The sequence below is a fragment of the Mustelus asterias genome, unplaced genomic scaffold (assembly GCF_964213995.1).
Source record: "Mustelus asterias unplaced genomic scaffold, sMusAst1.hap1.1 HAP1_SCAFFOLD_853, whole genome shotgun sequence".
In the NCBI taxonomy this organism is placed as follows: domain Eukaryota; kingdom Metazoa; phylum Chordata; class Chondrichthyes; order Carcharhiniformes; family Triakidae; genus Mustelus; species Mustelus asterias.
This window is the reverse complement of record NW_027590799.1, coordinates 106,829-121,003: the sequence shown is the minus strand read 5'-3', so window position 1 is coordinate 121,003 and position 14,175 is coordinate 106,829. Positions and strand designations below refer to the sequence as shown.

Genomic DNA, 14,175 nt, shown 5'->3' with positions numbered 1-14,175 from the left:
AGTTAAATCTCACGGGATCCACGGTGAGGTATCTAAATGGATACAAAATTGGCTTCTTGACAGAAGCCAAAGGGTGGTGTAGAGAGTTGTTTTTCAAACTGGAGGCCTGTGACTTGCGGTGTGCCTCAGGGATCAGTGCTGGGCCCACTGTTATTTGTCATTTATATTAATAATTTGGATGAGAATATAGGAGGCATGGTTAGTAAGTTTACCGATGACACTAAGATTGGTGGCATAGTGGACAGTGAAGAAAGTTATTTCCGATTGCAACGGGATCTTGATCAATTGGGCCAGTGGGCTGACGAATGGCAGATGGAGTTTAATTTAGACAAATGCAAGGTGATGAATTTTGGTAGATTGAACCAGGGCAGGACTTATTCAGTTAATGGTAGGGCGTTGGGGAGAGTTACAGAACAAAGAGATCGAGGGTACATGTTCATAGCTCCTTGAAAGTGGAGTCACAGATGGACAAGGTGGTGAAGAAGACATTCGGCATGCTTGGTTTCATCAGTCAGAACATTGAATACAGGAGTTGGGATGTCTTGTTGAAGTTGTACAAGACATTGGTAAGGCCACACTTGGAATACTGTATGCAGTTCTGGTCACCCTATTGTAGAAAGGATATTATTAAACTAGAAAGAGTGCAGAAAAGATTTACTAGGATGCTACCGGGACTTGATGGTTTGGGTTATAAGGAGAGACTGGATAGACTGGGACATTTCTCTCTGGAGCGTTGGAGGCTGAGGGGTGATCTTACAGAAGTCTATAAACTAATGAGGGGCACAGATCAGCTAGAGAGTTAGTATCTTTTTCCAAAAGTAGGGGAGTCTAAAACTAGAGGGCACAGGTTTAAGGTGAGAGGGGAGAGATACAAAAGTGTCCAGAGGGGCAATTCTTTCACACAGAGGGTGGTGTGTGCCTGGAACAAGCTGCCAGAGGTAGGAGTAGAGGCAGGTACAATGTTGTCTTTTAAAAAGCATTTAGATAGTTACATGGATAATATGGGTGTAGTGGGATATGGGCCAAATGTGGGCAATTGGGATTAGCTTAGGGGTTTAAAAAAAAGGGTGGACAAGTTGGGCCGAAGGGCCTGTTTCCATGCTGTAAACCTCTATGACTCTATGACCTCCAACACACACACACACACAGACCTCCAACACACACACATCTCCAACACACACACACACACATACGCACACACATTTCCAACATGCAACTTATCTAGCCCCCATCACCCCGGAACTCGGGAAGCGTATATCAGTCTTGGGCTCAGTCCGGTTGCCCAGAATGATAACAGTCCTGAAGGAGTTCAATTCTGAGGATAGGTTGTATAGACTTGTCCAGTATTTCTTTATATTTGGCGGGTACAATGGATTTATAATGTGCGATAATGTTTGTGTGATTACAACGAAGAATACAAAAGCAGCTTATTATCCAAACAGAGAGAGACTGCAGAGCTCTGAGTACAGAGGGATCTGGCTGACCTGGTACCCAAATCAGGAAAAGTTTGTCCTCGGGTAGAACCAGGAAATCAAAAAGGATATTTGTGTTTATTGCCAGAGGGGATGGTGTATAAAAATAGGGGTGTCTTGCTGTAGTTGTACTAGTGAGACCACACCTGGAGTACTGTGTACAGTTTTGGTCACCTTACCTAAAAAAGGATATAATTGCATTAGAAACCTAGAAATTAGAAGCAAGAGCGGACCATTCCTTCCTTCGAGTCTGCTCCACCATTCAATATGACCATGGTTGATCGTCTATCTCAACGCCGTATTCCTGCTTTCACCCTTTGATGTCATTAAAATCTAAAGTAAATCCATCTCTTTCTTGAATACATTCAGTGACTTGGCCTCCACAGCCTTCTGTGGTAGAGAATTCCACAGGTTCACGACCCTTTGAGTGAAGAAATGTTTTCTCATCTCAGCCCTAAATGGCCTAACACATATCCTGGGACTGTGTCTCCTGGTTCTAGATTCCCCAACCAGGGAAAAATCCTCTCTGCATCTGGTCTGTCCAGCCCTGTTAGAATGTTATACATTTCAATCAGATCTCCTTTCATCCATAGAATCCCTACAGTGCAGAAGGAGGCCATTCGGCCATCGAGTCTGCACCGACCACAATCCCACCCAGGCCCCATTCCCGTAACCCCACATATTTACCCTGCTGATCCCCATGACACTAGGGTCAATTTTAGCATGGCCAATCAACCTAACCCGTACATCTTTGGACTCCTAAGCTCGAGTGAATACAGGCCCAGTCAAACCAATTTTTCCTTATAGGACAGTCCAACCCAACCCCGGTATCAGCCGAGTGAACCTATGCTACAATTCAGCTTTGGCAAGTAAATTCTTTCTGAGGTAGGGAGACTCAGACTGCATGCAGTACTCCAGAAACAGTTCAGAGAAGGTTCACTGGACCAATTCCTGGAATGAAGGGCTTGTCTTATGAGGGAATGTTGAGCAGGTTGGATCTGCATCCATTGGAGTTTAAAAGAATGAGAGGTTGAGATGGAATTTCACTGCTATCTGGCGAAATCCATACTTCATACCTGCGACAGACCAGACAAAGCTTTCAGAGTTTTAAATCGGCCTTTAACTACATAGATTCACAGATATTTTCAGCACAGCATGAGACCATTTGGCCCATCGTGTCCATGCCAGTCAATGATCTGACTACACTAATCTATTTTCCAGCGCTTGGCCCATAGCCCTGGGGGTTATGGCAGGGACACTGAATTTCTAAATACTTCTTAAATATAGTGAGAGTTCCCACGTCCACCACCATTGCAGGCAGTGAGTTCCAGATTCCCACCACTCTCTGGGTGAAAAAGTTTTTCCTCAACTCCCCTTTTAACCTTATACCACTCACTGTTAATCTATGCCCCCTGGTTATTGGCCCCTGTACTGATGGGAAAAGTGCCTTCCTATCCACCCTATATATGCCCCTCATGATCTTGTACCCCTCTATCTGGTCCCCTCTCAACCTTCACTGCTGCAACAAAAACAGCCTCTGCTTATCTGATCTTTCCTCATAGCTCAGATCAACATCCTGGTGAATCTCCTCTGCACCCTCTCCAGTGCAGTCACATCCTTTCTATAATGTGGTGACCAGAACTGCACACAGTACTCCAGTTGTGGCCTAACCAGCATTTTATACATTTCCATCATGACCTCCCAGCTCTTGTATTGGGTGGCACAGTGGTTAATACTGCTGCCTCACAGCTTCAGGGACCTGGGTTCAATTCGGCCTTTGGTCACTGTGTGGAGTTTACACATTCTCCCCGTGTCTGTGTGGGTTTCCTCTGGGTGCTCCGGTCTCCTCCCAGAGTCCAAAGATGTGCAGGTTAGGTGGATTGGCCGTGCTAAATTGCCCCTAAATGTCTCAAGATGTGTGGGTTTAGGGGGTTAGCCGGGTAAATATGTGCAGTTATGGGGATAGGGCCTGGGTGGGATTCTCTGGCGGAGAGTCGATGCAGATTCGATGGGCCAAATGGCCGTCTTCTGCACTGTAGCGATTCTATGACTCTATGTCTTGGCTAATAAAGGGAAGTATGCCATATGCCTGCTTAACCACCTTATCTACCTGCCCTGCCACCTTCACCGGATCTATGGATACACACTCCCAAGGTCCCTCTGATCTTCAGTATTTTCTAGGGTCCTAGAATTCATGGTGTAATCCTTTCCCTTGTCAGTCCTCCCCAAATTCAGTGCCTCACCCTTTTCCGGGTTGAATTCCATTTGCCACTGCTCTGCCTACCTGACCAGCCTATTGTTTTCCTCCTGCAGTCTGTGGGTATCCTCCTCAATATTTACCACCCTACCAATTTCACGTCATCTGCGAACTTCTTGATGACATCCCCTACATTTAAGTCCAAATCATTCATGTACGCCACAGATACCAAGGGCCCCTGCGGAACCCCCACTGGAAAGAGTCTCCATGTTTGCTTGTGTACATGGCTCCATCCAGCATCAGTCTGACCCCGGGCTGCGGCTCATATGCTCTCTGACATCACAGTGCATAGTCCCATGTTAACACTTTATGTCATGATGTGGAGATGCCGGCGTTGGACTGGGGTAAACACAGTAAGATGTTTAACAACACCAGGGTAAGCGTTCTCCAAGGCGGCCTTCGCGACACACGACAGCGCAGAGTCACTGAGCAGAAACTGATAGCCAAGTTCCGCACACACGAGGACGGCCTCAACCGGGATATTGGGTTCATGTCACACTATTTGTAACTCCCACAGTTGCGTGGACCTGCAGAGTTTCACTGGCTGTCTTGTCTGGAGACAATACACATCTTTTTAGCCTGTCTTGATGCTCTCTCCACTCGCATTGTTTCGTTTCTTAAAGACTTGATTAGTTGTAAGTATTCGCATTCCAACCATTATTCATGTAAATTGAGTCTGTGTCTTTATAAGCTCTGTTTGTGAACAGAATTCCCACTCACCTGAAGAAGGGGCTTAGAGCTCCGAAAGCTTGTGTGGCTTTTGCTACCAAATAAACCTGTTGGACTTTAACCTGGTGTTGTTAAACTTCTTACAACACTTTATGTGCCAGACCTTACAGCCAACACTATGCAGCTGGGATAGCATACCAGTATCTGTGCTTGTGTGAGACAGAGCAAGCACAGCTTCACGAGCACTGCGAAAAAAGGAGTCAGAAAGCCATAGAGTTTTACAGCACAGAAGGAGGCCCTTCGACCCATCATGCCTGCACTGGCCATCAAGCACCTATCCATTTTAATCCCATTTTTCAGCACTTTGACCATACTTTTGTATTTCAAATGCTCATCTAAATGCTTCTCAAATGTTGTGAGGGTTCCCGCCTTTACCAGCTTTTCAGGCAGTGAGTCCCAGATTCCCACCGCCCTCTGGGTGAAAAAGTTTCTCCTCACATCCCCTCTAAATCTCCTGCCCCGATCTTAAATCTGAGCCCCTAGTTAATGATCCCTCTGCAAATGTTCTTCCTATCTATGTTCCTCATAATTTTGGACATCTCAATTAGGATCCCCCTCAGCCTTCTCTGCTCTAAGGAAAACAACCTCAGCCTCTCCTCATGGCTGAAAATCTTCAGCAAAGGCAACATCCTGGTTAACCGAGTGGCACAGAGAGTAAGGCAAAAGAAAAGCAGCTACAGTGAAACAGAGACAGAGAGGGATCACAGAGAGCAGCAGAATCCGTTGCATAGATAACGTGGAGAACTGACATGCCTGAGAATCATGATTAAGCAGAACCCATGACTTCAGAAATGGTGGGAAAGCAAGAACATCAGGAGGAGGCCATTCAGCCGCTCGAACCTGCTACCCCATTCAACCGCTCGAACCTGCTCCCCCATTCAACAGAGCTGCTCCCTCAATCCACCTTCCGACTGTCCCCATATCCCATCTTTCCTTTCCTCTATTAACCCACAGTCTTGAATATGTTGATTGGCTGAATTTACAGCTCTCCAAGTGAAGACATTTTTCCTGGTTCCTAGTCCGAAATGGATGCCCCCTTATCCCAAGGATGTGACCCCCCCGCCCCGCCTGCAAATTCCCTTAGGCATCTTACAGGTTTCAATTGCATCGTCTCTTGTTCTTCGAAACCCTTGGGAATATAGGTGTCATCGGCACAATCTGCCCTCAGAGGGCAGACTCCCTCATCCCAGGAACCAGTCCCAATGACGGCATATCTTTCCCTATGTAAGGAGGTTAAAATTGGACATCTTACTCCAGGTGTGGCCTTGCCAAGGCACAATAGGTGAGAATGCGTAGGGAAGGGACTCCAGTAGCTGGGAGATGCTGGGATTGCTGTCCTTAGAGCAGAGAAGATAAGGGGGGAGATTTAATCAAGGGGTTCCAAATCAAGGATGGAGCAACATGGTGGCACAGTAGTTGGCACTGCTTCCTCACAGTGCCAGGGACCTGGGTTCGATTCCAGTGTTGTGTGATTGTCTGGGTCATGTTTGCACATTCACCCCGTCTCTCCGATTTCTGCCACTGTCCAAAGATGTGCAGGTTAGATGGATTGGCCAAGCTAAATTGCCCGTTAGTGTCCAAAGATGCGCAGGTTCGTTGGATTGGCCATGATAAATGCACGATGGTATGGAGATTGGGACTGGGTTAAGATAGTCTTTTGGAGAGTTGGTGCAGATTCAATGGGCCAAATGGCCTCTCTCTGCACTGTAGGGATTGTATGGATCTAAATGAGTAGAAAGTGTTTCTAATGGCAGGAGGGTGGGTAACTGGAAGGGATAGGGATCGAAGAGAATGGGTTTGGAGAAGGGGCAGATGAGGAGATTTTTTCTTTACACAGCCAGTTATTGTGAAACACAGCCTGAAACAACAGTTGAAGCAGATTTCACAATCCTTTAAAACGGATATTCAATCTCCCTTTAAAGGGGAAGTATGCGGGAGAGAGCGGTGGCATTAATACAAGAGCTCCACCATTGATCCAGAACAGGATGGAATCTAGGATAAATACATGGGGCTGTGGGGATGGGGCCTGGATGGGATTGATGGGCCGAATGGCCTCCTCCTGCACTGTAGGATTCTATGACAGGTGCAGCATGGGGTTATGTACAGAGTAAAGCTCCCTCCACACTGACCCCATTAAACACTCCCAGGACAGGTACAACACGGGGTTAAATACAGAGTAAATCTCCCTCTACACTGTCCCCTTCAAACACTCCCAGGACAGCACGGGGTTAGGTACAGAGTAAATCTCCCTCTGCACTGTCCCCATCAAACACTCCCAGGACAGGTACAGCACAGGGTTTGATACAGAGTAAAGCTCCCTCTGCACTCTCAGATTGTGTTGTGGCACTATCCTACTGAGTCGAACTGGCCACGTGGTTCCTAATGCCTTTGTGAATTCCAACAGGGACCTCCGATTCACGGGAGGGGGAGCGAAGATCCCAGAGCCTCTCAGCGCCGCGGGACATCCCAGGAGTAAGGTAGGTGGATGTACTCCTCCTGTTCTTTGTGCTGTGGCCTCCTCAAGTGATGGGGTAGATTCGTTCAGGATGGACGCATTCACTAGAGTGTGTCACCAGAGGGACGTGGATTGAAGAGAATCGGGATAAGAAGCAGAGGAGAGATATCTGGCAGTCTGGAAGGTGCTGTCTGAAAGGGTGGTCCAAATAGGTTCATCAGGAACTTTTACATGACAGGAATTGGATAAATACTGGAAGGGGAAAATGTTCCGGGCTCTGGGTGAAAAAGCAAGGAGGAGTGCGATTCATTTGGTTGCTCTTTCAAAGAACAGCACGACTACGATAGGCTGAATGGCCACCTCCGTATACTAGTAACTTACCTCATTAATGTTCGATCTCGTCATATGCTTGGGGACACATGGCAGTGTGTCAAACCAAGTGGCCAGTTTCCAGAGGTGGTGTGGAAATAGTGGATGCTCTCGTTATAATCTTCTAAGAATCCATAAATTTTGGAAAAGTTCCAGAGGTTTGGAAAACTGCCAATGTAACGCCGTTATTCAAAAAGGGAGGGAGTCAAACAACAGGAAATTATTGGCCAGTTCGCTTAACATCTATCATTGGGAAAATGTTAAGAGACCATTATAAAGGATGCAATAGCAGAGCATTTGATTTGATTTGATTTATTATTGTCACATGTATTAACACACAGTGAAAAGTATTGTTTCTTGCGCGCTATACAGACAAAACATACCGTTCATAGAGAAGGAAACGAGAGAGTGCAGAATGTAGTGTTATATCATAGCTAGGGTGTAGAGAAAGATCAACGTAATGCCAGGTAAGTTCATTCAAAAGTCTGACAGCAGCAGGGAAGAAGCTGTTCTTGAGTCGGTTGGTACGTGACCTCAGACTTTTGTATCTTTTTCCCAAAGGAAGAAGGTCCAGAGTGTGTGTGGTCCTTAATTATGCTGGCTGCTTTGCCGAGGCATCGGAAAGTGTAGACAGAGTCAATGGATGGGAGGCTGGTTTGCATGATGGATTGGGCTACATTCATGACCTTTTGTAGTTTCTTATGGTCCTGGGCAGAGCAGGAGCCATACCAAGCTGTGATACAACCAGAAAGAGTGCTTTCTATGGTGCATCTGTAAAAATTGGTGCGAGTCGTAGCTGACATGTCAAATTTCCTTAGTCTTCTGAGAAAGTAGAGGCGTTGGTGGGCTTTCTTAACTATAGTGTCGGCATGGGGGACCAGGACAGGTTGTTGGTGATCTGGACACCTAAAAACTTGAAGCTCTCGACCATTTCTACTTCATCCCCATTGATGTAGACAGGGGCATGTTCTCCTTTACGCTTCCTGAAGTCGATGACAATCTCCTTCGTTTTGTTGACATTGAGGGAGAGATTATTGGTGCCACACCAGTTCACCAGATTCTCTATCTCATTCCTGTACTCTGTCTTGTCACTGTTTGAGATCCAACCCACAACAGTGTGTCATCAGCAAACTTGAAAATCGAATTGGAAGGGAATTTGGCCACACAGTCATAGATGTACAAGGAGTATCGTAGGGGGCTGAGAACACAGCCTTGTGGGGCACCGGTGTTGAGGATTATCGTGGAGGAGGTGTTGTTGCCTATCCTTACTGATTGTGGTCTGTGAGTTAGGAAGTTCAGGATCCAGTCGCAGAGGGAGGTGCTGAGGCCCAGGCCACGGAGTTTGGAGATGAGTTTCGTGGGAATAATTGTGTTGAAGGCTGAGCTGTAGTCAATAAATAGGAGTCTGATATCGGTGTCCTTGTTATCTTGTTCCAGGGTTGAGTGCAGGGCCAGAGAAATGGCGTCTGCTGTGGACCTGTTGCAGCAGTAGGCAAACTGTAGTGGATCCAGGTAGTCCGAGAAGCTGGGATTGATTCGTGAAATATTTGGAAATACATAATATAATCAAGCAGAGTCAGCGTGGCTTCATGAAGGGAATATCATGCCTGACAAATTTACTAGAATTCTTTGACGTGGCTACAAGCAGGATAGATAAAGGGAAACCAACAGATCTATTTGGATTTTCAAAAAGTTTTTGTACAAAAGGCTACTTAATGGAGCTCATGGTTTTGGGGATAGTATATTCGCAGGGATTGAGGATTGGCTAACGGATAGAAAACAGAGTTGGGATAAGGGGCATTTTCTAGTGACCTGTAACTAGTGGAGTGCCATAGGAATCAGTGCTGGGGCCACAATTATTTACAATATATATTAAGGACTTAGACTACTGGGAAATTTGTGGATGAGAAAAAAATAGGTGAGCAGGTGAGTGGTGAGGATGACACAAAGGGGAGGATTTTCCCATCCTGCCCGCCACAGAAATTGTGACGGACAGGAGGATGGACCATGCAAAGATCCGTTAGCTTCCAGCGGGATTTTCCGGTTTTGGAGCGAGTGCAGCCAGTAAATCCTGCCTTAAGAGTCGAGCGCAGGATAGAGACAGGTTAAGTGAGCAAAAACTGCAGGAAGATCCAGCACAGAGGTGTTTGGGGATCCTCGTGCTTAAGCCACAAGTTCAGCAGGTAAGAGGGAAGGCAAATGGAGTGTTGATCTTTATTTCAAAGGGAATGGAGTAATATATAGGGAATATTTGTTAAAACTATACAAGGCACTAGTTAGACTACACCTGGAATACTGTGAACAGTTTTGGTCCCCTTATCTAAGGAAAGAGAGACTGGCGTTTGAGGCAGTCCAGAGAAGGTTTACTCAGTTGATCCTGGGTATGGAGGGATTTTCTCACGAGGAGAGGTTGAGTAGTTTGGGCCTGTATTCATAGGAGTTTAGAAGAATCAGAGGCGACCTTATTGAGACAGATTCTCAATGGGCTTGAAAGGGTAGATGCTGAGAGATTGTTTCCCCATGTGAGAGAGTCTCGGACCAGAGAGTAAGGGTCACCAATTTAAGACAGAGTTAAGGGGGAATTTCTTCTCTCAGACAGGAGTCAATCTGAATTCTTTACCGCAGAGGGTTGTAAGAGGTCGGATCGTTAAGTATGTTCAAGGCTGAGATAGACAGATTGTTAATCAGTAAGGGAAGTAAGGTTTATGGAGATAAGGCGGGCAAGTGGAGTTCAGGATTATCACATCAGATCAGGCATGATCTCACTGAATGGCGGAGCAGACTCGATGGATCGAATGGCCTAATTCTGCTCCATCGTCTTATGCCAACATCAGCAGGGTGAGGAGGGGCAGGGGACTGGCACAGTCAGAGGACACACAATCGTCAACAGACGCGGCATTAACTCCAATAATTTGTATTTTCTCCCTTCTAACAGCTCGAGACCAAAGCTGAGCAGCTATCAACCTGATCAGGTAACAGAACTCTCTCCATCTGAGTGGGGGGAGTAGGGTACGGAGAGAAAGGGAGAGGGGAGGGGAGGGGGATGGTGTAAGCAGAGAACGAGTAGGAAAGTATCATAGAATCTTAGTGCAGAAGGAGGCCATTCGGCCCATCGAGTCTGCACCGACCACAATCCTATCCAGGCCCTATTCCCATAACCCCATGCATTTACACTGGCTGGTCTCTCTGATACTAAGGGGCAATTTATCATGCCCAATCAACCTAACCCGCACATCTTTGGACTGTGGGAGGAAATCGGAGCACCCGGAGGAAACCCACGCAGACACGGGGAGAATGTGCAAACTCCACACAGACAATGAGTGACCCAAGCCGGCAATCGAACCCGGGTCCCTGCCGTTGTGAGGCAGCAGTGCTAACCACTGTGCCACCATAAATTGAGAAGAGGACATAAAGAGGCTACAACATTATATAGAAAGGTTCAGTGAGTGGGGCAAAGATCTGACAAATAGAGTATAATGTGGGCAAATGCAAAATTGTCCATTTTGGCAGCAAGAATAAAAAAGAACCTTATTATCTAAATGGTGAGGGATTGCAGAGCTCTGAGCTGCAGAGGGATATGGTGGAGGTTTTGGCCTAATGGTATTATCACTAGATTAATTAATCCAGAAACTCAGGCAATGTTCTGGGGACATGAGTTCGAATCCCACCACGGCAGCTGGTGGAATTTCAATTTGAGTGGCACGTTGGGCACAGTGGTTGGCACTGCTGCCTCACAGTGCCAGGGTCCCAGCTTCAATTCCGGCCTCGGATCACTGTCTGTGTGGAGTTTGCACATTCTCCCCATGTCTGCGTGGGTTTCCTCCGGGTGCTCCGGTTTCCTCCCGCAGTCCAAAGATGTGCGGGTTAGGTTGATTAGCCGTGTTAAATTGACCCTTAGTGTCGGGGGGATTACCAGGATAAATGTGCGGGGTTACAGGAATAGGGTTTGGGTGGGATTGTGGTCAGTACAGACTTGATGGGCTGAATGGCCTCCTTCTGTACTGTAGGGATTCTATGGTGTCCGAGTACATAAATCACAAGGCCAGTATACAGGTACAGCGGTAATTTGAAAGTTAATAGACTATTATTGTTTATCTTAAGGAGAATTGATTACAAAAATATGCTTCAGTTTTACAGGGCATTGTTAAGAGCACATCTGGAGCATTAACAGTCATAGAGTTTTACAGCCAGAGATGGGGATGGGGGTGGGGCTGCTGGGGGGTGGGGAGCTGGTCATTCATTTTGAAACTCCCACTGAAAAAACCCGTGGGATTTTACTCCAGTTTTTATGCGAATTCGACACTTAGAATTTTTTGGGGAGAATCCCAGCCAAGGGGTTGTTCATTTTAAATGGAGATTCGGTGCATTTTGTTTCTCTGAGGGTCATGAGTTTCTGGAACTCTCTTCCTGAAAAGGTGGAGATGCCGGCGTTGGACTGGGGTGGGCACAATAAGAAGTCTCTCAACACCAGGTTAAAGTCCACCAGGTGAGTGATGAAGGAGCAGCGCTCCGAAAGCTCGTGATTCCACATAAACTTGTTGGACATTAACCTGGTGTTGTGAGACTTCTCACCAAAAAGATGGAGAAAGCAGAGACTTCAAATATTTTTTAAGGCAGATGTGGATAGATTCTGGCTGAGCAAGTGGGAGGGAGGGGGTGGCGTAGGAGGAGGTTACTATCAGATCAGCTATGATCTTATTGAATGGTGGAGCAGGCTTGAGGGGCCGAGTGGCCTATTCCTGTTCCTCGTTCATGTGTTCGAGAGGAGGGGGAAAGGGGACCTTCTTCGGCAGTCGCTCGAAGTTGGGGACTGACCCCGGTTGCTAGGCACTCCTTCTGCTGTTGAGGCTTGGCTTTACTGAGTTCTTGGTGATGACACTCAAGGTGTTCAGATCCTTCCTGGATGCTTTTCCTGCACTTTGGGTGGTCTCGGGCCAGGGATTCCCAGGTGTGTGTGACACTGTTGCACTTTTTCCAAGGAAACTTTGAGGTTGTCTTTGAGGCATTTCCTCTGCCTTCTTGAGGTTCACTTGCCATGTCCTGTCAGGCATGTGGGTGGTGTGACTCACCCAGCGAAGCTGATCCAGTGTGGTGAATGCTTCAAGTTGGGGGTATTGGTCTGAGCGAGAAGACTTGTGTCGGTGCGTCTATCCTGCCAATGGGTTTTCAGGATCTTGCAGAGGCAGCACCAGGGTTTTGAGATGCCAGCTGTACATAGTCCGCATCTCTTTGAGCCACATTGGAGGGCAGGTATCTGTCGACCATGAGCTTGGTTCTGGGCCTGAGGTTCTGGTCCTCAAACGCTCTCTTCCTCAGGCAACCGAGCAAGGATGGAATGAGGAGCGAGCGAGAGGAGAAGGGTGTGAGGGATAGTGTCAGAAGAGAAAGAGGAGAGGGGAGTGGGGGAATCATGGAAGGAGGGAGAGAGGAGAAGTGAGGTGTGGAGGGGGAGATAATGCAAGCAGAGAGGAGGTGAGGGCGGAGTGGTAGAAACGTGGCCATGACAGGTCCTGCTAGTTTCTCATTGTTTGCTCCCTCTCTCTCTCTCTCTCTGTCGCTCACACCCTCGCAAGGGCTCTGAGTTTTACACAGTAGATCTCAAACGCAGTCCAACAGGCTTCGGATTCAGTGTTCGGGGTGGCTGCGAGTACGACATGGACCTCTACGTCTTAGGGCTGATCGTGGGGGGTCCAGCCATGACAAGTGGAAAGATAAGGGTAAGGAGAGCACAGCAGATATATCAGAGTGTTACAGTGAGGGGTGTGGGGTATATCAGTGTTACAGTGAGGGGTGTGGATATATCAGAGTGTTACAGTGAGGGGTGTGGATATATCAGAGTGTTACAGTGAGGGGTGTGGGATATATCAGAGTGTTACAGTGAGGGGTGTGGGATATATCAGAGTGTTACAGTGAGGGGTGTGGGATATATCAGAGTGTTACAGTGAGGGGTGTGGGATATATCAGAGTGCTACATTGGTGGGTGTGGGATATATCAGTGTTGCAGTCAGGGGTGTGGGGTATATCAGTGTTACAGTAAGGGGTGTGGGATATATCAGAGTGTTACAATGAGGGGTGTGGGATATATCAGTGTTACAGTGAGGGGTGTCGGATATATCAGTGTTACAGTGAGGGGTGTCGGATATATCAGTGTTACAGTGAGGGCTGTGGTATATATCAGTGTTACAGTGAGGGCTGTGGTATATATCAGTGTTACAGTGAGGGCTGTGATATATATCAGTGTTACAGTGAGGGCTGTGGTATATATCAGTGTTACAGTGAGGGGTGTGGGATGTATCAGTGTTAGAATGAGCGCTGTGGTATATATCAGTGTTACAGTGAGGGCTGTGATATATATCAGTGTTACAGTGAGGGCTGTGGTATATATCAGTGTTACAGTGAGGGCTGTGATATATATCAGTGTTACAGTGAGGGCTGTGGTATATATCAGTGTTACAGTGAGGGCTGTGATATATATCAGTGTTACAGTGAGGGCTGTGGTATATATCAGTGTTACAGTGAGGGCTGTGATATATATCAGTGTTACAGTGAGGGCTGTGGTATATATCAGTGTTACAGTGAGGGCTGTGATATATATCAGTGTTACAGTGAGGGCTGTGATATATATCAGTGTTACAGTGAGGGCTGTGGTATATATCAGTGTTACAGTGAGGGGTGTGGGATATATCAGTGTTACAGTGAGGGGTGTGGGATATATCAGTGTTACAGTGAGGGCTGTGATATATATCAGTGTTACAGTGAGGGCTGTGGTATATATCAGTGTTACAGTGAGGGCTGTGATATATATCAGTGTTACAGTGAGGGCTGTGGTATATATCAGTGTTACAGTGAGGGGTGTGGGATATATCAGTGTTACAGTGAGGGGTGTGGGATAT

The 14,175-nt window shown here is 46.9% G+C and overlaps 1 protein-coding gene across 1 annotated transcript in view; it reads left to right on the top strand.

Annotated features, from left to right (window-relative positions):
- LOC144487535 (membrane-associated guanylate kinase, WW and PDZ domain-containing protein 3-like) overlaps nucleotides 1–14,175 on the top strand; it is a 79,046-nt gene that overhangs the window by 38,585 nt on the left and 26,286 nt on the right. Inside the window, exons 12-14 of the mRNA XM_078205620.1 lie at nucleotides 6,863–6,935; nucleotides 10,218–10,254; nucleotides 12,856–12,999. Coding sequence (XP_078061746.1) covers nucleotides 6,863–6,935; nucleotides 10,218–10,254; nucleotides 12,856–12,999 — 254 coding nt within the window. The remainder of the gene's footprint in view (nucleotides 1–6,862; nucleotides 6,936–10,217; nucleotides 10,255–12,855; nucleotides 13,000–14,175) is intronic.